The sequence below is a fragment of the Grampus griseus genome (assembly GCF_964374135.1).
Source record: "Grampus griseus genome assembly, chromosome: 9".
Lineage (NCBI taxonomy): Eukaryota > Metazoa > Chordata > Mammalia > Artiodactyla > Delphinidae > Grampus > Grampus griseus.
Window position 1 is genome coordinate 42,845,135 of NC_139003.1, and position 24,393 is coordinate 42,869,527.

The following is a 24,393-nucleotide window of genomic DNA, read 5'->3' on the forward strand; positions in this document are numbered from 1 at the left end:
GTCATCAAAGCCCACTTCTCTAAGCCTAAATGGCTCAAAAATACCTTCTAATAGACTCCATGGCTTGGTTAATCCTGCTTATCATACTAATTTGACAGTGACATTATGAATACTCCTCCTTTAACGAAACACTTCAGAAAGCTATCTTGAAAGCATATGAATGTGAGGGGACTAACACAGTGGTTTGCTAATAGATGTGGGCATGCCTACATGTGGGGATGACATTAAATCTGTTGCTATGCTCTCTGTACAGTCCCAGATGGCTTTCAGAATAAGCCATGTTAGAGAGAACCTTCAACAGCTCAGTAAAAAATAACAGGATGGCCAAACCACTGCCAACCTAATGAACTCTTGTTTTCTCTCTACCAACAGCAACAGGGGATGTGCCCAAGAGAAAGGGCAAAACGGTGGGGGTGAGGGAGGAAGAAGGGCAGCTGTTTGGCTTCATAATGAAAGAAGGAAAATCTCTCCTAGATTAAATATAATGTTTGGTTTTACTGGATATCATTATCTTAGCCGCTATGACTGCAAATGCTATTAGCAGTTAAAAGGCACATGAAGTTATCTGGTCCTTCCTAAAACCTCATCAGACCGTTTGTCTTCTAAATTTCTCAGAGCAACAAATTCCAGCAGAAACATCTACATTTGTCTCAGTTGTGCTTCTGTTCGAGGATTACCATTGACTTAAATTGTCTGTAGAAAGGTGAGATGATCCCAACCTAGACCTACAGAACTAAAATAGGCTGAAAACTTACACCACCGTTTTCCTTGTTGCACTATAAAATGCAAAATAAATATTAATAGCATATTTTTAACAAACTTACTTTCAGTGCAAATAGGACAGCATCCTTTCCTGTTGAGAATTTTACCCTAATCAAGAGAAAAACAAATAAGATTTCAGTGTTAAGAAACAGGGTCTGCTGAGGACAAAACTCTTTTTTAAATCTAATACCAGACAAACCAATGAAATCAGTCCCAGCTGTATTTGAACTCAATGCCCAGATGGTGATGATGGTGGTAAAAATGAAGTTTCAAGTATCAGGTTCTATGTCCAGGCAGAGTCATTCAGAAAGCTTTCCTGTTTTTATCCTCTGAGAAATACAATATCTAAAGGCCTCATTGGTGTGATTTTTCTCACATGGAGCGAAGATGGAGACAGTCTGGATTCCACCTTTTCACTGATACCCAAATCTAGCCCTCTAGAGACCAAGTACACACACATAGAAATGGGAATTGGCTGTCAAGCTATCAATCCATGCAAGGCCTTCATTCTGTCTTTGCTTATTGGAAGGGCCCAAAAATAAACAGTAACCCAAGCTTGGGCCTATGCATATGAACAATATCTGTGCTATGGATCAAATTCAGTCTGATTTCTTCTTTCAGAAAGCAGTATGCTATCCCTGTTAAGTCACTATTATGTAGTCAAAGCCAATGAGGCTGAGGGTTTTGAAATCCTGAGTAATTTTCCATTACCTTTCTGGAAATACAGTGTAATCGCCTCTACTGCATTTCTTTCAATTTTTTGTTGATACTTGACATTTAAAGGAAGAAGCATATTCTCAGGACCCTTATCAGACAATGGATCTTTCTTATCTCTGACTCAGTGGAATCACAGGGAAAAAGAAATGTGGAAGAAGATTAACATTTAGGAAGCACATGCTATGGAACAAACATCCTACTAGATATTTCCCCGAGGTTATCTAACATCAGGTTAATTGTAGGATTTTATAAGTTAATATTAAGGACATACTAGGGTTTAATTAATATTATGTTATTATAATCTGTGTTATTAAGATGCACAAGAATTTTATGAGCTGAGCATTTTCCTTCTTATAGATGAAGAAATTGATGTCACGCAATACAAGGGTCGTAGGACCCAAAATCAACCCTGATTTTGTGTGACTTTATAGGCCACGTTCTTTCCACTCCAGATTTTTTTTTTTTTTTTTTGCGGTACGCGGGCCTCTCACTGTTGTGGCCTCTCCCGTTGCGGAGCACAGGCTCCGGACGCGCAGGCTCAGCGGCCATGGCTCACGGGCCCAGCTGCTCCACAGCATGTGCGATCTTCCCGGACCGGGGCACGAACCCGTGTCCCCTGCATCGGCAGGCGGACTCTCAACCACTGCGCCACCAGGGAAGCCCTTTCCACTCCAGATTTTTAAGATGAGAGAGGTCTCATCTTAATCTTTAAGAGAACTTAACATTTATTTGGTATCTGCTATACAGTAGAAAGAATGTTATACGTTCTTCTTACTTTATCTCATGTATGCTTCACAACAACCCTCTAAATATAGATGCCCCTTTCCCATCTTTATAGGAAACTAAGGAAACAGACCACAGAGAGGTGGCCCAAGACTTCTGTCAAGGCCACACACTGTCAATTGCATCAGGAGTAGATTGAGGTACTTAAAAAAAATCATAGTAACCAAAAATAAACCAAGACACTAGTTGATTATTGAAGAATCAGAACCATGTCTGATTCATTTTTGCATCAGCTAAGCCTTAAAAGGTACATTAAAGGCTATGACAAGTTTGAATGAGACTTAAAACTGGCAGCCCTCCCATGGCTGGGGCACCATGACAATTTTATGGCCAAGAGCTCTCTTATCTGTTTCTATTTGGCACAGAGGTCTCCTTCGGCTTCTCGTGACTGAAAACAGTTGAGGACAAAGCCAGAGGAGGTTGGCTCAGGCTGATGGAATGATAGTACCAGAGGGTGGCATCAGGTACGCTAACAGAACGGAGCAGAGCTGTATAAACCAAGTCCTCAACAAAGGGTGACTATGATTCCCTACATCTGCACCTCGACAGAAACAGCCAGCTCCCTTCTTCAGGAAGTGAGAATGGGGCTGGTCAGATCACTAAATTAGGCAGGGAATAAATCAAGTGCAAGCTATGAAGTCTGCGCTCCTGAGTTACATGTAACTCGCTGTGGAACTCTGGACCCGCTGTGACCTCATCAGTAAGAAGGGTCTAGTAACAACACCCACCTCAGAGGGGTGGTCTCAGCAATAAACAAGATTGGTCCTGTGACTACAGAGAAAGTTTCAGTACATATTAACACTGATGAGATGACAGTGTCATAACGACCTTGTCCCCAGTGGAACCCTCAGTCCCTCTCAAAAAAGGCACTCCTTTGCCCCTGGGGGACTGTCAGGGAGGGAATCCAACCACAAAATTCTTTTTCAACAAGGCACGCATACTTCTGGAAAAAGAGATGTGTAGTAGCCAGGAAGGACAGAGCAGGAATACAGTCTGCTTCTCCAGAAAATTTTTTTTTAATTTCCCCAGGCAATGCAGGGGAGGGGAAGTAAGTGTTTAACAGGATTTCCATGGTAGAACTAAGTTATCTTCCAAAGTGCTTGTGCTGGCCCCTGAGGAGGGAAAGTATGAACCAGAGGAATGGTTGGAAAAATGCCTAGAAACAGAAAGGTAAGCCCTGGGGCAGGAGCCGGGCACTGCCTGATGGGCTCTGACAAGCCAAGGAGGGGTGAGGCGGGAACAGGCCCGCCTGGAGGGACGGATGCTCCTGGCCCAAATACGGTCCACAAAGAAGAGACACTAATGAGATGCTGGTGACTGAAAGAGCGTTGACCTCCCCATGGCAAGAGGACAATGAAAACCATCACGCCTGCAGCACAGCCCTCTGTTTTTGTCTTGTAGAATAAGGAAGCCCATTATTACTAACATGTGCTGCCAGAGTTCATTAGCAGCAAGGGTTCCCCGAGGACGGGCAGAGATGATGTGATCCCATTTTTCCCAATGAATATTTATAAGCAGACCATGCTCAAGTCTCCTTATTGTATCTCCTGGTTTTTTTTTTTTTTTTTTTCTTTTATAGGAGGTTTTCAGTTTTATGTCTGAGGCTTTTTAAAGCAAGACTAATTAGGGTTTTTTTTTTTCTTTTTTTTCTGCCCCTTTTATTCAGTTGTGCAATAGCAACAGCTGTTGTTTTTTTGTGCCTCATTTGGCCCTCAAGTAAAAACAGCAACTTTTTGTTTATAATAATAACAGATGTGAATAAAATTAAAAGCTGTCTCTAACAGAGAAGGGAAGACATGTCCTGAATATATGGATGTATTTTTTCATTCACTGGACGGTATTGAATAGGCTTGACATTTTCCCAAAATGCATAAAACCTTGAAAGGTTTCAAGTTGCTGAGGTGAATTCAATGAAGCTCATGCTTTGGAAGATAATGGTTGCTTTATTCAGTGTGCTGGAACTGTGGGTCTCTGAAAAGAGATATTTCCATAAGGACGCTATTTCCATTTGGGGCTACAACAGAGGCCAGGGTTAGAGAGGGAAAACTTCAGTAAAGGGGCTGGAGGGTGCTGCTGGGCAGGTGAAACCCCTTGGGAAATTTACTAATAAACAACCACATATTCCTTTGAATGGTTAATGGGAAGAAAATTCTGATTTGAGAAGAGAGAGAGAAAGGAGGAAAATGCAAAGGACGGTTATGATGTTCAACAGAAAACCCAGCAGAAGAAACAAGGGAGCAGATCAAACAGGAGTTGGAGACATTGAAACAAAGTACTGGGAGAGGTCCGTAAGAAATGGAGCAAGGTAAGAGCTATTGTCCCGCTAGGCTACAATCTGAGTGGGAACCATAAAAGCAGAGGAGCAAGCTTTGCAAGGGACATGTGGCTGTTTGCGAACTTGGCAATTTTGGAGGATCTGGATGTTGTGTTCAGAAGGTGGTAGGTGACCATGCCACACACAGGATGGTTCTCAAGATGCTCAGGTAGAGAGAAAGTCAACCTGCACACATACCTGAGGGCAACTGCTGATGGGAACGCACTGCTTCTTGCGACACTCTGTCTTGCCTTTCACACAAGCACAGATGGTGCAGTTGACAGAGGACCACATCTCTCCATCCTACAGGAGAGAGCACAGGGTTCTGCTATCAGCTGGAGGCTGATGGGAGCTAATCCAGCAGGCTGGGATTTGTCTGTCAAGGAAAGCATTTCTTACCCTGAGTGATGGATGCCATCATTAGACCAAATTACTCTGAGGTGTTCATCTACATCTAACTGATTTGATAGAAAGATCAGATTGGAGGGGGTGTGTGTGTGTATGTGTGCATTTCCCCTCCAGGATATAAAAAGAATTCTCGTACATCTAACCAAGTCATATTTGCATCTTGCACCTCCTACATTGTTTACTTAGCTTCACCCTGGGAGACAAACAAGAGTTTTCATACATGATGCAGCCACAAGGGTCTAATTTTTCCATCTCATAGGACTGAAATGTTTAAGCTGTCCCAGATGCCAGCAGTTAATTGAGATGTCCGCAGGTGGTTAGTTTATTCCCAGATGTGACATGGTTCTGGCCCACACAGGGCACGAACATGCGAAGAACAGAGGCTAATTCATATGACTCCCATTGCCAAGAGGACACCTGACCCGTAAGCCGTCTGAAAATGTGGAGCCCAGACAGAAAATTCCAAGAGCCATTTGTCCCATGTCCCTGCCTGTCTGATACTCTCCTCCCAAAAAGCTGGGTAGCACTTTGGGACACATTTTCTAGTCCAGAAAGGGCTGTTTGAGGAATTTCTTTGACTCACTGGATTTATAATTGGCAATTGCCGAATGCCCAGTCACAAAAACCCTGCACCTCTGGAGAACATGCAGGAATGTGCATCCTTGTTTGTGAGAAAGGAGATTACAGGCAAAGCAAGGATTCCTTTCTGGGCTTATGGATCTAAGCGGCAAATTTGAGTAAAAACAGAAAAACTAGCCCAGATCTTTGATGTTGACTATTTCCCTTTCTCTTCCTTCTCGTTTTTTGAAGGTATTTTAAGGACTACCTACTCTCCAGTGCCTTTTATTTCTCTGACTGAGTCTGTCTCCAAGAGCATCTGACTACTGCAAATTCTCTGAGTGCACATTTCTAGGACTCTGTAAATTACTTCAGGCCTTGTCTACTTATATGAAAGGACCTTTCTGCGAGGAGCCTGGAAAGCACTTTGCACACAAAACTGTCATCAGAGTGAGCCTACTGCATCTGGAGGCTCTGGAGACAGAGGAAGGCTTTGTGTAAAGTGGACACGTGAGTGGCTCTGGAAGCCTGGTGTAACCACAACACACACACACGACGGCCTTCCCTTAGGCATGACACATCAGGGCTTCTTACAGATGCCGTAAGGATCAAGACTCTCCCTCCACCTCTGTAATAGGAAGTCTAGCTAGGTGCAGCAGGCCTGAGGTGCCTCTGTCTCTGACTTGATTCTGAGGGTCTCGATTCTCATGGTATCCTGAGATGATGCCTTCAGATACAGAGAGACTCCCTCCACCCCTGGGGAAAACAGACTAGATGGGAAGCACTTTGGACAAAGCCAACAATCTTCATCCAGACGTTTAAACGGTGGCTGCACAACTTCCCACCCGGGCTGTTAGAAAACGACGTAAAACATACCTGAGATGGGCAGCAGACAGCCCTTCTAGCTCGGCTGGGGCAGAGCTCTCACCTTTACTCACCTGCTCTGCTGGCCACATACCCTGTGAACATCCTCACCCAAACATCTTCCAAATGAGAAAATCTCTCTTCGAAAAACTAATTTAAGTGGAAAAGTTCTAAAAGAATCAGGGTCTTGGCAAGGAGCACTGAGCATCTCCAACTGCCGGAGATGCCCCTGGGCATTTGGGTACCCGCAGCTGTACCATCCAGGGACATCCTCAGCTCAGCCCCAGCCACTGGCCACCACATTTGGAAAGGGGAATAATGTTTTACAGGTTTAAAGTATTTTATAAAGCAAAAGTAAAGCCAAAGAAAAACACATTTTCAAACAGTTGCTTCTCTGTCCCTGTGTGTCCTTGATTCTAAATACATATGTATATATAATATTGTAATATAAATAAGTACATTTATACACATACACACATGTATATATACAAAAGATGGAATACTGCAATCTGCATTTTGTCAGGAGCTTTTTACCACTCAGTATCGTACAACAGTTCCCATGAGCTTGGCTCGTGACATACCCGGAAAATCTTGTTTCCAAACTTGCACACTTTGATGTCTTCCAGGGGCACTCGTAGAAGGCACTCCTCACAACAGGCCTCCTCGCCTTTGCTGCATCCACCAGGGTGGGAGCACTTCTTCTTACACACTACAGTAGAGTCCTGGGGCCGAAAGGCAAACTGGACATTAAAAACGATTTCCACCTCTACCAAACATCCTACCTCGCCTTCCTTTAACAACCCACAACTAACTGCTTTAAAACATATCTTGAAGATACCATATGTTAATTTGTTGCCATAAATCTTTCATTCACTTCAAAATGTTATTTGCTGACTTAGTATCTGGACCAGAAGAAGAAGAAGCTATGTGACATGTGCTCCCCACCTTCCAAGGGTTTATCATTTAATGCTCAAGAGACTGATGATTCTGCTAGAGCCAATGTGTGGCAAGAAGCCCTGGGTCACTGTGGGCCAACAAGCTTCCTTCTTTCTTCCTACCCTTTTCCTCTTTTGCAGCCTTCATTAACTGTGCTCCTTCTGTTCTCCTCCATGGCTTTATGGCACCTTCTAGAAGTTTAGTGTAAAGGTTTAGCGTACCTTTGATCAAAGAGTAAAAATTTAGAGCTCATGTTCCATGTCAAGATGAAATTCCTTACTGTGTTCTACGTTCACAAAGGAACCAAATAAGCGGTTCCAAAGCTGGGCCTGGGTTCTAGGGCTCTTCCATAAACTGTGTGACCTTAAATGAGGCCACTTAAACTCTGAGGGTGACAAAGTTTATATCTGTAAAGTAAAGGGGCATGGCTTGATTTCTAAAGGAGCAGCATTCTATGAACAAAATAGCCAAGTAAATTGTGCCTGCTTATTCACTCAACAAAGCATGGAAGAAACGTTCAGAGCAACTGAAAAAAGTAGATTTCTCCAGTTCCCCAGCCAACAAGCTGCAATTTCTGGAGTAGACTGTCAGGTGGAATGACTGTAAGAGCAAAACATTTATGTAACTTATCAGAAGTCAAGATGGAAGAAAGAAGTGTCCCAGGGTAGATGGGCAATGACCTCAAAGTGTTGAGTTAGTGTGAGCCAACAGCAGGGAAATGAGAGACTAAACCCCTCTCCGAAACCTAGACCCTATTAGTAAGCTTGGAGAGATGACTCACTTCTGAGCATGGCATACAGATAGGTTGTGTAAGTCAACAGATGTAACTTCTATAGCTTCTACGTTAATTCTATGACTTCAAGAGGCACTTCTGGTACCACCTACTATACTCCCACTAACTCATCCACTTAAAATTAATATGACAATGAGATGATCCTTCACAAAAAAAGACATTTATTATTCTTTATTTTTAAGGTTCTAACCACATCATACAGTGAATAGGATGTAGAGTTGAACAAGACCAGGGTAGAATGCCAGTTCATTTATTGTGTGTTATCTTGTGCAAATCCATCTCCCTGAGCCTCAGATTCCTCATCTTCAAAATGGAGATGATAATACCTACTTCTCAGGTTTATTGTGCAGTTTAAATGAAATATGTAAAGTACTTGGCACAGTATCTGGTGCATAGAAATTATTATAAGTCAACTCATAAATTGGAAAAAAATCCTTTGTCAAACTGTATGTCTTGATTTCAAGTTTGAAAAACAAGGGCACTCACTAGCTCTCAAATAATGCATACTTCATGGTAGATTTCCCAAACTTTCATTAAATACACACCCACACCCCCCCACACACACACACAAACACACACACAGTACCCATTAGCTCATTGCCTGGCACTGGGTTAAGCAATGAGAATACAGAGATGGATGATGTGCTCTGTCTTCAAGGAACTCACGAAGAGGAGAGAGAACCATCTAAACAAAGACTGCAGTATAATGTGGTAAACAGAACTTGTAAAGGTGTAGGGGTAGTAGAGAAGATGGAACAATTACCAATCTAGGTGGGTCAGGAAAGCCTCACTAAAGGAGGTGACACCTGAGATGGGCTGCTGTGGATGAAGAGGAGTTTGCTAATCAAATTTAAAGAAGATGAGGACACAGCAGGCAGAAGAATCCTTAAATCTGAAGGCATGGAGACCTGAAACCATACTGTGTTCAGAGAACTATTTCCTGTACCTGTCATGGCATTGGATGGGGATGCCAGAGAGGGAGGCTCTAAACAGATAAAAAACAATACTGATCATCCCAAATGATTGCAGCCTGATTCTTCAAGCATCCAATTTCCCAGAAATGACGGTGAACTCATACTCTGATAAAAACATCTTGAAGGAATGGTTATACTTCTTTTGAGTACTGGGACATATTGCCTAATCATCTCTCAAAGAATCTCTTAAAGAATGAGACCCAAGGGACTTCCCTGGTGTGTGGTACAGTGGTTAAGAATCCACCTGCCAATACAGGGGACACGGCTTCGAGCCCTGGGCTGGGAAGATCCCACATGCTGTGGAGCAACTAAGTCCGTGCGCCACAACTACTGAGCCTGCATTTTGGAGCCCGCGTGCCACAACTACTGAAGCCCACGTACCTAGAGCCCGTGCTCCGCAAGAAGAGAAGCCGCCGCAATGAGAAGCCCGTGCACCGCAACAAAGAGTAGCCTCTGCTTGCTGCAACTAGAGAAAGCTCACGCCCAGCAACAAAGACCCAAAACTAAACAAATAATGTATTTAAAAAAAAAAAAAAGACAAAAAATAGAATGAGACCCAAAATATTGCAAGCGTAACTAATTTCCATTCCTGGGATGCCTGGCTTTCCAGTAATCAAGAGAATTGGAAATGTGATGTGTTTCATCGAAGGCTCAGTATCCCCAAGAGGAAGCTATAACCTGTGAAATTCCTGGAGAGAAAGAGAAGTCCTGAGGATGGAGGCCAAGGCGGAAGGAGTGGCTATATGTTTAGCACAGGATAATACAAACTACGGGAGAGAGGACGAAGCCTCAGGAAGGTAGTCCCGGGCTTCAGAATTACGCACTGTTCAGTGCCAGGGAACAGACGGTTCAGACCTTACTGGGCCACCTCCCTGACGGAGTGCATGCTACTTAACAAAGCATGCCTCAAGTAACCAGGAACTTCTGAACTCTAATCCCAGCTACTGACTCATAGTTGACATTGAGAAAAGCTCCTCTTTCCCTCTATAGCCCTCTGGCTATTAAAAACAAAACAGCAACTATCACCATCAAAATGTATTACTCTAAACTCGTGTCACATAGATGTTTGGGTTAACTCACTAATGAATGATCCTAAAGTCCTCCATATAAATGATCTTCTCGGTTTCAGAAATAAATCACCACATAAACATAGTCTAGAAACGTGTGATATGTATCCCTTTAAATTTCTGAAGCTGTGGAATTCTTTCTTTACCAGTCACTAGACTTGTGGTTGCCTTTTGAGAAAAGTGTGCAATGACTCAAGTAAGAAATGGTACAACGAACAACACATAAGTACTCTCTTCCCAAGCTACCAGGTTTATTTTTATGATAAACTGTGAATCCATGCCTTTCTTTTCTCTTGAATGTGATTAAAGCCATTTTTATTGCCAGGTGCATCAGAGAATTCATCTTGAATAACTAGAGCCAGAGAACATTGCCATGTGCATTTGTCTGATTTTTTTAGAAAGTCCTTCAGGAAGGACAGCCGCTAAGAGTTTAATTCTCACCACCAGGAGCTAACTTACTGGTCCTGGGAAGATGACAGTGAGTTGTAATTTGGGTCCTATGTTTGAACATTCTTGTGACCTTGAAGTAAGATTTTACTCATAAAGTGACATCAATAATGCCTCCTTCCCATAATTAACACATTATCATGTTTGGCTATGTTAACACTAAAAACCAAAAATGCTATCAGTGTTGGACCACAGCCCCTCAGAACCTCCTTACCCTGCAGGTACATGCAGTGCAGTTATCATAGAGAAAAGAGGATCCATTGTCATAAACATCACTGCGAAAGAGGCAGCTTCCAAACGGAAGGTCAAATACTTTCCTCTGACCTAGAGGGAAGCAATGGCATAGCGTTAGCAAGACAGAAGCCAGGTATGTCCCACTTCATCATCAGCAATTACATCACAGGAGTGTTAAACATTCTCACAAGACCAGCTATTTTGGTGCACAAAAACAGAGCCTTGGGTCAGATGTTCCCAGGGGATCCCCAGGAGTCATGACTTTAGAGAGTTTTTGCTAAAGAGACTTTAATTCCACACTGAATCCTTTAAGTTCAACAAATCTTTATTACGAGTTCATCATAGTGAAGCAGGATGACTAAGACATTCTATCCTGACAGAGCTCAGTCTACTGGGGAAATACACCCACAAAAGATGATTTCAATACAGCAAGATGGTCAGCTCTGGAAAGAAGCCAATCTGGGAACTGTGGGGACAGGGAGGGAAAGAAGACTTCTTGGAGGATGTGATGCCTGAGCTGTATCTGAAAGAATAAATAAAATTATCCAGAAAGTGGGTATTGGCAGGGAAGAGGCAGGAGAAGTCAAGATATCCCAGGAAGGACTAGGATGAGGAAAAAGAACTAATGAGATAGCATCTCAGTTCAAGAAATGATAAGTCCATTGGCATGAAGGGTGACGCTAACTCAAAGAGCACAGAGAGGCAGACTCCAACTCCCCCAGGGTCCAACCTTCCACAGGCATCACACCGCTTGTAGAATTACCTTGGTTTTCCCTGATGTGAGGATTTGACTGGGGACCCAAAGGACCAAAAGAGCAACCCCAAATAAAGGGTACAATCCAATATCCTCCTTTCTTTCAGTATTTGAGTCTCTACTCCTTGGATCACATAAAACATCCCTGAAATATTACTTCAATTAAGGACTAAGTTGAGAAGTCAAAGATTAATCATCACTCATCAGATTTATACCCACACTCTTCCTGTAAAAAGGTTAAAAGAAATCTCTATTTATTAGGAGGCCCAATGAAATGCTGAAATACTTATAAGCACATGCTAAATGCTATTCTCAGAATTAGAATTGTTCAAATCAGAGAGATACTTCTGTCTTTTAAGAATTAAAAATAGCTCTGCTTCAATTGAGTATTTTTTCCAAATTGTGATAACCTGGTTTGCCTTTTTCCTATCTTTTATAGATGGTTGGACTGGCGGATTGATACATCAGTAAACTGCTGAACAAAAAGACTCTTCAACGAGTTTATCCCCCTGAACAAATGTGACCAATGGCTTGAATTATCCCTCTAGAAAATGTAAATTTTACCTAAAAATATTGGTGTAAAGCTCTTAGCACGGAGCCTGGTACTCGTTAAACACACCCAATAAGTGGCAGATGATAAGTGTTATCATTATTAGAGGTGGTATAATTCAAATACGATCCTGGGCTGTGTCACCCCAAGAGGTGCACTGGGGGACTTCCCCAGCGGTCCAGTGGTTAAGACTCCACATTTCCACTGCAGGGAGCACGCACGGGTTCAGTCCCCGGTCAGGGAACTAAGATCCCGCATGCGGCTCAGCGCAGCCAGAAACAAATAAATAAATAAGAGGTGCACTGGGTACTCTGTGTACACAAACCTCTGATGAGGCTATCATTGAAAACCAGAAAAGAGAGGAAAAGAATGTTGTCATACAAAAGGCAGAGGTATGTTGTGTGAATGAACCTTGGTCAAGGGAGAATTGAACAGCAAATCAGTGTCCAACAAGCCGAAAGTCTAATTAGTCTAACATGCACCTAGTAAGCATCCCTGTGTTTCCTTTTTTTCCTTTCTGTCTTCTGTTGTGTGGGTATGTTTCTTTTTACTTTCAAAAAACATACAATCTTACTTTAATCCCAAAGTCATCATGGCTCAAAATAAGATAAAACATTCAAAAGAATGGTTCAGAGACTCCATGCATAGCCTAATTTAAGCCATTTCCACATTGTTCTGCAGGGGCTTAGCCCAACTGTAAAAGGTCTCATTTGGAAGAATTATGACTTTCAAGTTTCCTAAGACTTGACGTTCCTTTTGTAGTCTGTCTTATGACCACGGACAGAAAAATCTGCATTCAATACAACAGCCATTGTTCATGTGAGAAACCTCTGACTTGACTCAGAATATCCGCGATACCAGCTTCAAAGCATAAATCAAGCCTACTTATCTTCAAGGCCAGGCCCCAAACGACACCTCCTCTGTGGTGACTTTCCCACTTAGACAGGACACTGCTTCCACCATGACCCACAGCATGAGAATTTCAACAACAGCGAACTGGCTAACTCTATCCCAGGGGCACAAGAACACGCTGGCAACCCAAGAAGCACACAAATCAGTGGAAATGCCTTTAGTCAGCCATGTCTAAACAATTCTGCTTTGTTCTTAGAATACCTTTGTATTTACTTTAAAAGTAGGGGGGTGTGTGTGTGTGTGTGTGTGTACACAGCAGGAAGGCAAACATTGTTAGATGAAGAATTAGCAGTAGAATCCTCCAAAGAGGAGAAATCTGCCTTAGTTTAACAAGATACTTTTATTTGCCAATTTGGTTGTAGAAAGATAAGGCTTCAAGGTATGGCCATGATAAGCTGGGAAGGAGGAAAATAAATCAGCAGATGTTTTGGAACTGGGGAAGGCAAGCTATAAAAGAAAAGACAGATATTCAAGGAAAAAGTATGGACAGTAAGGAAAGGAGACTGGAGCCCAAACAAAAGAGGCAAACAGTGAAATTTTCCTGAAGGCAAAATATCTAAGACCTTTTAAGAACAAAGGGAGCTTAATAGTTCATTTTATGTTATTCACTGTGCTTCCCTGAAAAGTAATCATCCCCATTGATGGTAAACCTTCAGTGAAATCTGCTATGCAAACCCTGACTCAATAGAACGACAGAATGTGAAAAGACTAGAGGGGGGCTGTCCCTGAAAGGACAAAATGATGTTGAAGAAGAAGAAGGAAGAGGAAGAGGAGGAGGGAAGGGGGAGGGGGAGGGGAGAATAGAGGAAAGAGAAAGGGTACAAAGAGAGAGAAAACAGCAGAAGCAGAAACACAAAGCCAGTGGTGACTACAGAAAATATAAGCCATCCCCCAAGGGTCCCTGGAGATTCTGGTGGGGATGCTGGATATTCTATTGTATTCACGTGATGGATCAAGCTACTTTTATTTGAATCTTAAAGAGTCTGACCTCAACTAACTCAAGGACCTAAGGACCACATGGAAGAAGCTGACATAAAGTTTAAACAAAAGCCAAAGAGTCTCATGCTCTAGAGCCTCTCCGTCATGGGTTGTCTCCTCTCAGTTGGTAACATTCGTGCTGCTCTCCATGTCACCAGGGAAGATGAGTGGCAGCAGGTTAAAGTAACTGTGGGCTCAAGAATCACAGAGACTCATGTTCAGGTGTCAACTTCATAGCTCACTAGCTGTGCTACCTTCTAGGAATCTACTTGCTTCTCAGTACAATAAAACTAAGAATGGCACCTACATTACACATCAGAACTCTATACTTAGCACCTGTACGTCACAGCCTCTTGAGAAAACTAAATGAGAAAAAGTATATACAGTGTTTTCACATGGTGCCTAGCACATAGCAATTGCTCAAAAAGAAATAGCTAATCCTCCTTTTTCATTGACTATTATTCATTATTCCCTTCCAAACCTCTCATTTTTGGCATGTTATCCTCCTGCTTGTTTTTGCCTCTAAAAGTATTGGGTTGGCCAAAAAGTTCCTTCGCTTTTTAAGTAAAAATAAAAGACACATTTTTCATTTTCACCAAGAACTTTATTTTTTTTTTAATTTATTTATCTTTTTTTGCGGTACGCGGGCCTCTCACTGTTGTGGCCTCTCCCATTGCGGAGCACAGGTTCCAGACGCGCAGGCTCAGCGGCCACGGCTCACGGGCCCAGCCGCTCCGTGGCATGTGGGATCCTCCCGGACCGGGGCACGAACCCGTGTCCCCTGCATCGGCAGGCGGACTCTCAACCACTGCGCCACCAGGGAAGCCCTTCCACCAAGAACTTTACTGAACAACATATTCACCATTTTGTTCCACTACCTTCTGCCATTTTTCAGGCAATTTCATAATTCCATCTTCCCAAAACTTTTTATCTTTTTGAGCAAAGAACTGTTCCAGGTGTCTTCCAGGGAACTGAAATTTTTTCCATTAAGGGAGTTTTGTAAAGACTGAAATAAATGGAAATCTGAAGATGCAATGTCTGGTGAATACAGTGGATGAATCAGAACTTCCCAGCCAAGCTGTAACAGTTTTTGCCTGGTCATCAAAGAAACATGCGGTCTTGCGTTACCCTGATGGAAGGTTATGCGTTTTCTGTTGACTAATTCCAGACGCTTTTCGCCGAGTGCTGCTTTCAGTTGGTCTAACTGGGAGTAGTACTTGTTGGAATTAATCGTTGGGTTTTCCGGAAGGAGCTCATAATAGAGCACTCCCTTCCAATCTCACCATATACATAACCTTCATCACCTTCTTTGGATGAAAACCAGCCTTTGGTGTGGTTGGTGGTGGTTCATTTCGCTTGCCCCACGATCTCTTCCATCCCACATTATTGTACAGTATCCACTTTTCATTGCCCGTCACAATTTGTTTTAAAAATGGAGCATTTTCATTACATTTAAGTAGAGAATTGCATGCGGAAACACAGTCAAGAAAGTTTTTTTCGCCTACCTTATGTGGAACCCAAACATCAAAGCGATGAACATAAGCAAGCTGGTGCAAATGATTTTCAGCGCTTGATTTGGATATTTTGAGTGTGTCGTCTATCTCCCGCATAGTATAACATTGATTGTTCTTAATTCCTCAGTTTGATCGCTATCAACTTCAACTGGTCTACCCTACTGTGGAGCATCGTCCAGCAAGACATCTCCAGCACAAAACTTCACAAACCACTTTTGACACGTTCACGTTACAGCACTTTCTCCATACACTGCACAAATCTTTTTTTGCATTTCAGTTGTGTTTTTACCTTTTTTGAAATAATAAAGAATGATATGCCAAAAATGTTGCTTTTTTCTTCCATCTTCAATATTAAAATGGCTATACAAAAATTCACCAATTTTGATAAGTTTTTTGTTTTAAAGCACGCTGATATGACAGCTGTCACAATACAATCTAACAAAATTTTTTGAATGAAATTAAAGACAACTAAGCACTACTAGAGCCATCATATGGAAAAAACCAAACGAACTTTTTGGCCAACCCAATTACACTATATTCCTCCATGTGCATTTACTTCACACGCCTTTAAAATATATTCCTACTAAGTGTCAGATGCCCAGTTAAAGATTGTTTCCCAATACTGTTCTCCCCACAAAAATATATTCCTACTAATCATCATATGTCCAATTAAAGATGGTTTCTTCAATACTGTTCTCCCCACAAGGGGCTATTATCCCATGTTGTCCAGTGTACTGGGTTTACAGATACATGGGAAGACAAGAGAAAAGAAAGCTCTGTGGAGGCCCAGAAGAGAGACAAACTCTGTACACACCTTACACTCGGGTAATCAGAAGAAGGCATTGTCTCTAAGAAGCCACGAAATAGCACAATTTGAGAACCTCAAGATAACAAAGTGGATGACGACTCTCAGCAGAAACTCCAAGAAAAAATTACATTGTTCTTTGACCTGCAAACAGTCACTCACCCAAACATTTGGGGCAGCACTGTCCTGGGGGAATGTGGCTAAGGTGCTGAGGACAGGAGAGAATGGGACAGACTTCTCTCACGCACTGTGTCCTGCCTCCCTGAAGAAAAGAGAAAGAGAAAAAAGCACATTTAGAAAAGTACTTGCATATATATATATTGTCTAAACAAGATATCTGGAACAAACCTAGGCCTTTCCTGGTGCTGGGTCGCTGGGGTGACTGCTCAGATCTGTGCAACTGTCCCCAGGCATCCTTTGATCTTCCCTGTAAGCCCCATGAATGATACCCGTGAGAAGACCGACCACCCCTAAAGAGATGGCTACAGCATCACCTCTCCCCAGTCACCACCACCTTTCTTTACCTTTTCCCCTCTTAAGACCAGCCAACCATCTCAGTCTGCCTGAGATTTGAGGCTTTCAATACTAAAACCAGGGAAGTCTCGGGCAAACCCAAACGAGGTGGGCTCTCTTTCCAAGCCCAATGCAACAAAGCAACTATTGGGGTTTAACTGAGATGTGTCCTCTTCTGTCCTGCTGACAGCTTCCTCCATGAAGGCTTCCCTTTTGGCCACACCTTAAAGGTGTTGCTAGAGTGGCTCAGCAAGGCTCGGATTTGGGGAAGTTAGCCAATCTGCTGAAAATGGATATACTGAAAGCCAATGTTCGGAAGAACCATTTCACTGAAGTCGCCCAGCTAACCAAACCTGTTTCGATTAAGTAAGTAGAAGGTTTATGATTATCGATATTAGAAGGACTGGCAGAGCTTTAGCAGCCTTGGAAGATGTTCTAGAGCCTTCAAATCTTTCCCTGCCCCTCATCCTTGACCCCTTCTGTCCTCCAGCATCTATCACCTCTGACACCCATTCCTTTCTTCTCTTCCTCAGCATCCCTCCTTCTCTGCCCGTCAGCATCTCTCGCCTCTCCAGGATGTGAAGATGAGCATACCAACTCCCCCTTCCCTATCCCTCAGCAGGGACCCCTGTTTTTCCAGCCTCAGCAACTTGTAACTGAATCTTCAGAAAGCTGGAGCAGAAAAAAAGAAAAGTGCTTTCCAGTCAATTTACATCCAATAACTCTGCAAGGCTCGTGTGAAAACCATCCTGTGCACTATGAATTGCTATCAAATTTGGGAATAATTAAGGTTTTTTCTTTAGAAAAATCAGTAAGTTTGGTAGATAGATCATTAGGCAAATGGAATTTCAATGAATTGGCTTCTCTAGGATTTGAGCTAGAAACCAAACTAGTAGACCCTAAAAAGTACCCATTGTCTCAAGCCTGGAATTTCTATCTCGAGAGACCTCAGGAAATGAGGAGCTCACGCTTCAAAGAGTCCTGGGACTCGCAAGGGAAAGATTCCCTTGTGGCGTTTCCTCACACCTTCCCCAGCACTTTCTGTATTGACACCAGACATTAGCCGTCTGGATCCTTCCCATCCTAGCATACTACTGTCGCCTGTTGTTTCTGCTTTCCCTTCCTGTTCTTGCCATTTTCATTATGATAGTTTATTTTTTGGTAGGAATGGATGAAAAGGGTAGGGCACGTTATGTCTTTTTAAATATTTATTATTTTTAAGCCACTTTAATGTTGGCTTCTTCCCCAAACCAATAGAAAACACACGAAAATACCACAAAAAGCTCTTCTGTTGTTTTTACATTATTTCCAGATCAGCAAGAATCGCTAAAACTCTCCTAGGAATCCCTGGCTGTTCTCAGTGAGGTTCCTCACTCAACTCTGCATAATCCTGAAGTCTGGCCTTTCACCAGACTTCACAGGCGCATAACCTGAGTCTAGGTCATACTGTGAGGTCTGCCCCAGCTTATACATAAACCACAAAAGTCAAATCTAGAGGGAGGACAGAATGCTCTCTTTAGCTTTTAATTTCAAAGAAGTTCATCTGCCAGCAACTTCCTAAAATCATGAAGCCTTGGGCCACACGAGGTTGCCTGGGTGTCAGCTTCTCTTAGGTGCACAGAGAACGTATTCTTTTCATGGATATTCTCTGTTCTTGTTGGATAAGCATCTATTTTTCAAGCATACTTTAAAATGAAAATTTAAGAAAAATATTGCATAACTGCATAGCCGTTAACTTGTCCAACACACTGGAAAGCTGGCCAAAGACTGTGTGTACTCCAGTAATTTTCCTTACAATAAGGTCAAAGAGTGAATTTTGCATACATAATACAACTGCAGTTTGTGTTTCCCAAGAGTCTGTTAAAGTAACTTGAACTCCAATCTGGGTTTGCTGGTTTGGTCGGGTTTTATTTTGTTTGGGTTGCAGTACTGTAGCATAGCCCAAGTCCCAAGGCTGCATTCCAATTAATACCTCCAAAGAAAGTCCCAGGCCCTTTCGGCTCACAACCTGCTTCTGTGATTTCAACTCAGCAGGGACTCTGGTTAAACTATAAGCTGGGGCTCTGCTGTAAACTAAGAAAGTTAAAATAGCAGAAATAAATATGTCTGGTTCTAAAAATGTACTAATTCCTATTGTAACCGCACTAACTCAGGCTCTATCAGATTATCGCCATCGCTTTCTAATTGGCTTCCCTGCCTCAACTCTCTTACACTAAACCATCCTGGGAGGTTCAATATCTCCAAGACTCCTTTCCAGCATCCAACCACTGTTTCATTCTTTGATCAAAGACTTATTCAAGGTCTACCATATGTTGGGGATACAGCAGTGAATATAACATATAAAAATCATTCTTTATGGAGCGTGCCCCCATGCTAAGGTGGGGGATGACTTACCACTGCATTCAGGAGGAAGTTCAGCCCACTTAAGCTAAAAGTCAATGTAGAAGTGAGTATGTGTGTGTAGAATCCTTTTTCTCCTGACACAGAGCCCATCTACATTCCTCAGACTCCCTTGCAGCTAGGGGTGGTCAATGGGAGGTAGATGAAACTAATGTAGAACACTTCCAGGCCTGACTCATAAAAATCTCTCCCATTCAAAGCACCATGCTCTCACTTTCTCTCCCTACTGGAAGGAGAGCCAGCTGAATGGTGAGAACGGCAAGAACCTTGCAACAAAGTGAAAGAGCCTGCTTCTCTGAGTCACCATATGGAAATCTACCCACTAAACACGTGCAAGGAACTGTTAAATGAGCAAGAAATAAATTTTATTTTGTTAAAACACGCAGATGCATTAGTTCTTTGTTACTGCAGTTAGGCTACTTTGTCAAGATACCCCATAATCTTCTCTCTCATCTCCTTTCCTCCCAACACCAACACAGAGAGAGGGTTCCTGTGTATCTTGTTTCTTTCCTGTCCCCAAGAACATCTTATGCCTTCTATCTTCTTTCTACATGCCTCTTTCCCTCTCTCCCCCCATCATTAACCCCTATGGAAATCGGGCTTCACTCAAGGTCTATTTCACACCTCTTCTCATCTGTGAAGTCTTCTAGATGCCTTCATTTCCCAGTAACCTCCTCCATCTTCCCATACCTCTTCTTTTCTCATCTGTATTCCTGTATTTTTGACACATACATAAACGTTTAACCCTGAGAGACACCGGTTTTGCCTCTAAGCTAGATTATGGTACGGGCAGGAACCAATCCTTTGAGCCTAATATCCTTCAAGAGAGTAATGGGGGCTTCCCTGGTGGCGCAGTGGTTGAGAGTCTGCCTGCCGATGCAGGGGACGCGGGTTCGCGCCCCGGTCCGGGAAGATCCCACATGCCACGGAGCGGCTAGGCCCGTGAGCCATGGCCGCTGAGCCTGCGCGTCCGGAGCCTGTGCTCCGCAATGCAAGAGGTCAAAACAGTGAGAGGCCCATGTACCGCAAAAAAAAAAAAAAAAAGGAGAGTAATGGGCTCAAGGAAGCATCTCAGTAAAAATTCGTTGAATGAAGGGAAGAGCCGCCACACAGAATGAGCTCCAGAATCCAGATGAATTTTTCAGAGCACTTTAACTACAGGGTGCTGATCAGATGGCAGAGTTCAGGGCTGTCTGCATCCCCTTACCTTTGTATCTCCTTGGGTTTTGAATATTTTGGGTACCAATTAAACGTTGGTGCTGATACTTCAAAAAGCAACACTCCACTTCAATTTGTAAAGCTGGCAGGATTCCTAGTATTCCATGTATTCTTGTCAAATGTTTGAAAATTTCTAAATGGTTAAAATGCATAAGGACTAATGCCTATTCCCATCTGGTCAACAAGAAGAGGCAAGCTAGGAAATTCCACCATACTGGTGAGTTACAATTTTCACCATTTGCCATTCCTTGAGAAGGCAAGTTTGTTCTTTAGAAGTGGTCCTTTGTTCTAATTACATATGTGAGTGCTTCTCCAAAAGTAGCTGTTTTTAAAAGAAAAACATGAAACTTGTTCCAGGTCTATTTTCTTATTTTTGTTTTAGCTGATTTAGTCAAGAACACAATTGCTCTGTGTCAAAGTTTACCCTAGAGCAAGAGTTCTGTTGCGTAATAATAATAAAAAAAATCTATCTTCCTGAATATAGTGATGAGTGCAAGATGATAAAACCACAGCCATGTGCATGTGGGATGCTTCTCCCACCCCTGAGGGCTGCTGAGAATTGGGGGCTGGAAACCTTTCTGTAGCATGTGACATGGCACTCATCCCTTGACCGGGAAACAGAGTGTGGGCCCCTAATGGGAGGCGGGGGGAAGCACAGCAGTGCATTGCTAACCGGTTACAACCAATCAACTACACTCAACCACATTCTGGAGCAGTTTTTTTCCCAATGTGCAATTGCTTGAAGAAAATGGACTTCTCCATTGATTCTAGATAAACATGGGGAAAGTGGGAGAGAAAAACTGGAGGGGTTAGTGTAGGGGAGAAATACATCTTGGGTGCAAAGAGTTCATGTGTGACCCATAACTCTTACATCAAAATAGCCAGTGGTATAGAGCTGACCTGTGAGCAGAGCACCAACTCTGAATTACAGGTTAGGTCAAAAATCTTTCCCCAAAGAAATGGATGTCCTTATCCATGCCTCTCTTCAACCTGGAAATTTATTTTGGTAAAGTTGCGGAGCATGACAATTACTCCAGGGGTAAAGGACTTGGTTCTTGGCCAGTGCAGAACAGGAAATCCAAGCAGAAGAGAGGCAGCAGGAGAGCTGTGAGGCTGAGGGAGCAGAAGTAGAGTGGACAAAGGCAGAGATGTCACCTGCAAATTATAGTGGGTGATAAGCCCACTACGATGGGAGAGAGAGAGAAAGAGAAAGGTATATATAGATACACACACACTACATAGGCATATATGTATACACCACATGGCATAATAATTTGTGTGGGAGGTTGTGAGACTTACCCACTAGACTATGGCTTTTCAACTTTGGCATTATTGATGTTTTGAGTCAGATAAGTCTTTGTTTCAGGAGGCCATTGTGTGCATCGTAGGATGTTTAGCAACATCCCTGGCCTCTATTCACTAGATGCCAGTATCTCCCTTCATCCCCTGGTTGTTATAAACAGGAACGTCTCCAGACACTGCCAAATGTCCCTGGGGGACAAAATCAATTCCAGTTGAGAACCACTGCACTAGACCAACGTTTTCGCAAGCCACAGTCCAGGAATCTGCATTTTTAATAACTTTCCCAGCTGAGTTGGATGCTGCTGTCCAAGGCACTGCATGTTGCAAATGCCTCACTAACAGGAGCTTCCAGCGAGCAGGGATTAAAGCTTATTTCTCTTGTGAGTTTCTCCAGCAGCTAGTGCACATCACAGCTTGTAACATGTGATCGAGACATGTGTTCTCAATGATGGAGAACATTTTTCAGGTGGAGGGGTTCTCTCTGAGAGAAGAATCGGGTCCCATTTCACCTCTCTGGTAGCTGAAGGCCACTTTTATTCAGGCTTGTGGAGGCAGAGGGTAGGAGGGAAGGAATGGGTGCCTGCGATGGATGGGATTGAATTGTGCTTCTCCAAGGCATCTGTGCTGAGTCCAATTCAGCCTTTATCATCACCATCTGTGTGGATCCTGGAGACGTTCGACCCCGAGAAGCTGAACATTATGCTATGCATGGGTTTTTGTTTCCAAGTCATAAAACAAAACTCAACTTCGATTCTACACAAAGAGTCAAGGATATGTCAGCAAAGCTTGGCCAAGATATTTATTTTGTCCCATGAAAATCTTGTGCAAACAATGACCCCTGAGAAGTGCCCACTGGGCTGATAAAAACAAAAACCTTTTTTTTTCCTTCACAGTCAGAAAATCAAGACCTGCTTTAAGAGTCAGCCCGAGCCAAATTCCTTTTATTTTTCCCATCAATTAACGTTTCTCAGTCCAATTGTATTGTTGTTTTGGTTTCCTACTGCTGCTGTAACAAATTACCACACAGACTTAGTGACTTAAAACAGCACACATTTATAATCTCACAATTCTGGAGGTCAGAAGTCTGAAATCAATTTCCCTGGGCTAAAATCAAAGCGTCGGCAGGGCTGCATTCCGTCTACAGACTCTACGGAAGAGTCTGTTTCCTCGTCTCTTCTGGCTTCTAGGTGCTGCCTGCCTCCCTTGGCTCATGGCCTCCTTTCTCCGTCGCCAAAGCCATCAGTGTAGCGTCTTCAAATCTCTCTCTGACCCTGGCCCTTGCTTCCGTTACCACATCTCCTCTGACTCTGACCCTCCTGCTTCCCTTTTATAAGGACGCCTGTAAAAAGGGCCCATCCAGATAATCCAGAATAATCTCCCCATCTCAAAATCCTTAACTTAATCATATCTGCAAAATCCCTTTTGCCATATAATGTGACAGTCACAGGTTTGGGGGATTAGGATGTAGACATCTTGGCAGTCAGGGAGCCATTATTCTGCCTAACAAAATTATTATTAAAGAAATGACATTTAATTTCACTGTACAGTCCCAGATGTAATATTCCAGGTCTAATGTCACTACAACACACTATAATAACCTGTTCTATCAGCCTTTCCCTCACTGAACAAGCCAGTTTTTTCCCATGTTTTTCAGAAAGGAAAAGATAGCCAGGAATCTCAGTTTAAACCCCGGTCATATGATTGCTGAACTGAACACGTTCGTCACTTCCTGTGTGTTCTTCTTCCTATGCTCATCTCTAGGTATTTCATTCTACCTTTCAGAAGGTGACATTCAATCCAGACAATTTGATTTTCTCACCTTATTCACTCTCTCCTTGTTGTCACAGGCCGCGATCGTAAGTGCTGCTGGATGTCTTCAGGAGCAACTTTTTGGTGTTAAGGAAGGAGGACACCCACCCTGTTTGCCAAGAGGTCTCTTCAGGGCCCTTAAATTGAAGTTCCCACCAAATTGTATGACGTGTCACCCTCTGGTCCATGCCAGTGAGCCCTGCAGGAACTTGAGTGTCCTCTGATGGCCAGACAGATGACTCCCAGAGGGTTTGACTGTGTTCATCCTATTCAGAGATACTTGCAGGGAATTACAGAGAAACTCCTGCATGGCCTCAGCTGGGCGGGGGTGGTGGGTTGTGTGGTACCACAGCCAGGCCTCCCCTGCTGCCAGCTCAAGGCTTATTTTCAGCCCAGGTGAGCAGGACCAGCCCAGCTGTGGAGACAGCAGTGGACTTCAAGGGCCCACGGAGGCAGAGTCAAAGGTCATAATTTTGTGAAATAAATATTAGAGTCATAAATAAATAGGTGATGTAAATGTGTTTATTATTTCTTCACTAACACTGTTTTCAAAGGGGGTTTCCGTCTTGTGTTTGCTTAAGCCTCATATTTAAAGGTGAAATTCATGTCTTCCTCTTTGGGTCCTTTGCTCTTTCTTGTCACTTAGCTGCATGGCAGGGCTTTGTGTTTTTTGTTTGTTTGTTTGTTTTTAATGTTTCTGCATTGAAAAAGAAAATTTCAAACTTCTTCCTCTTCCCCTAACGCAGCTTTCCACGCAGGCAGACACACAAATCACTGATAA

The 24,393-nt window shown here is 42.9% G+C and overlaps 1 protein-coding gene across 2 annotated transcripts in view; it reads right to left on the minus strand.

Annotated features, from left to right (window-relative positions):
• BMPER (BMP binding endothelial regulator) overlaps positions 1-24,393 on the minus strand; it is a gene marked incomplete at its 5' end in the record, with an annotated part of 262,209 nt that overhangs the window by 100,566 nt on the left and 137,250 nt on the right. For both annotated transcript variants that reach the window (XM_082662032.1, XM_082662031.1), the window contains 5 exons: positions 825-870; positions 4,775-4,879; positions 6,988-7,128; positions 10,838-10,947; positions 16,533-16,632. In XM_082662032.1, the coding sequence (XP_082518158.1) occupies positions 825-870; positions 4,775-4,879; positions 6,988-7,128; positions 10,838-10,947; positions 16,533-16,632 (502 nt within the window). The remainder of the gene's footprint in view (positions 1-824; positions 871-4,774; positions 4,880-6,987; positions 7,129-10,837; positions 10,948-16,532; positions 16,633-24,393) is intronic.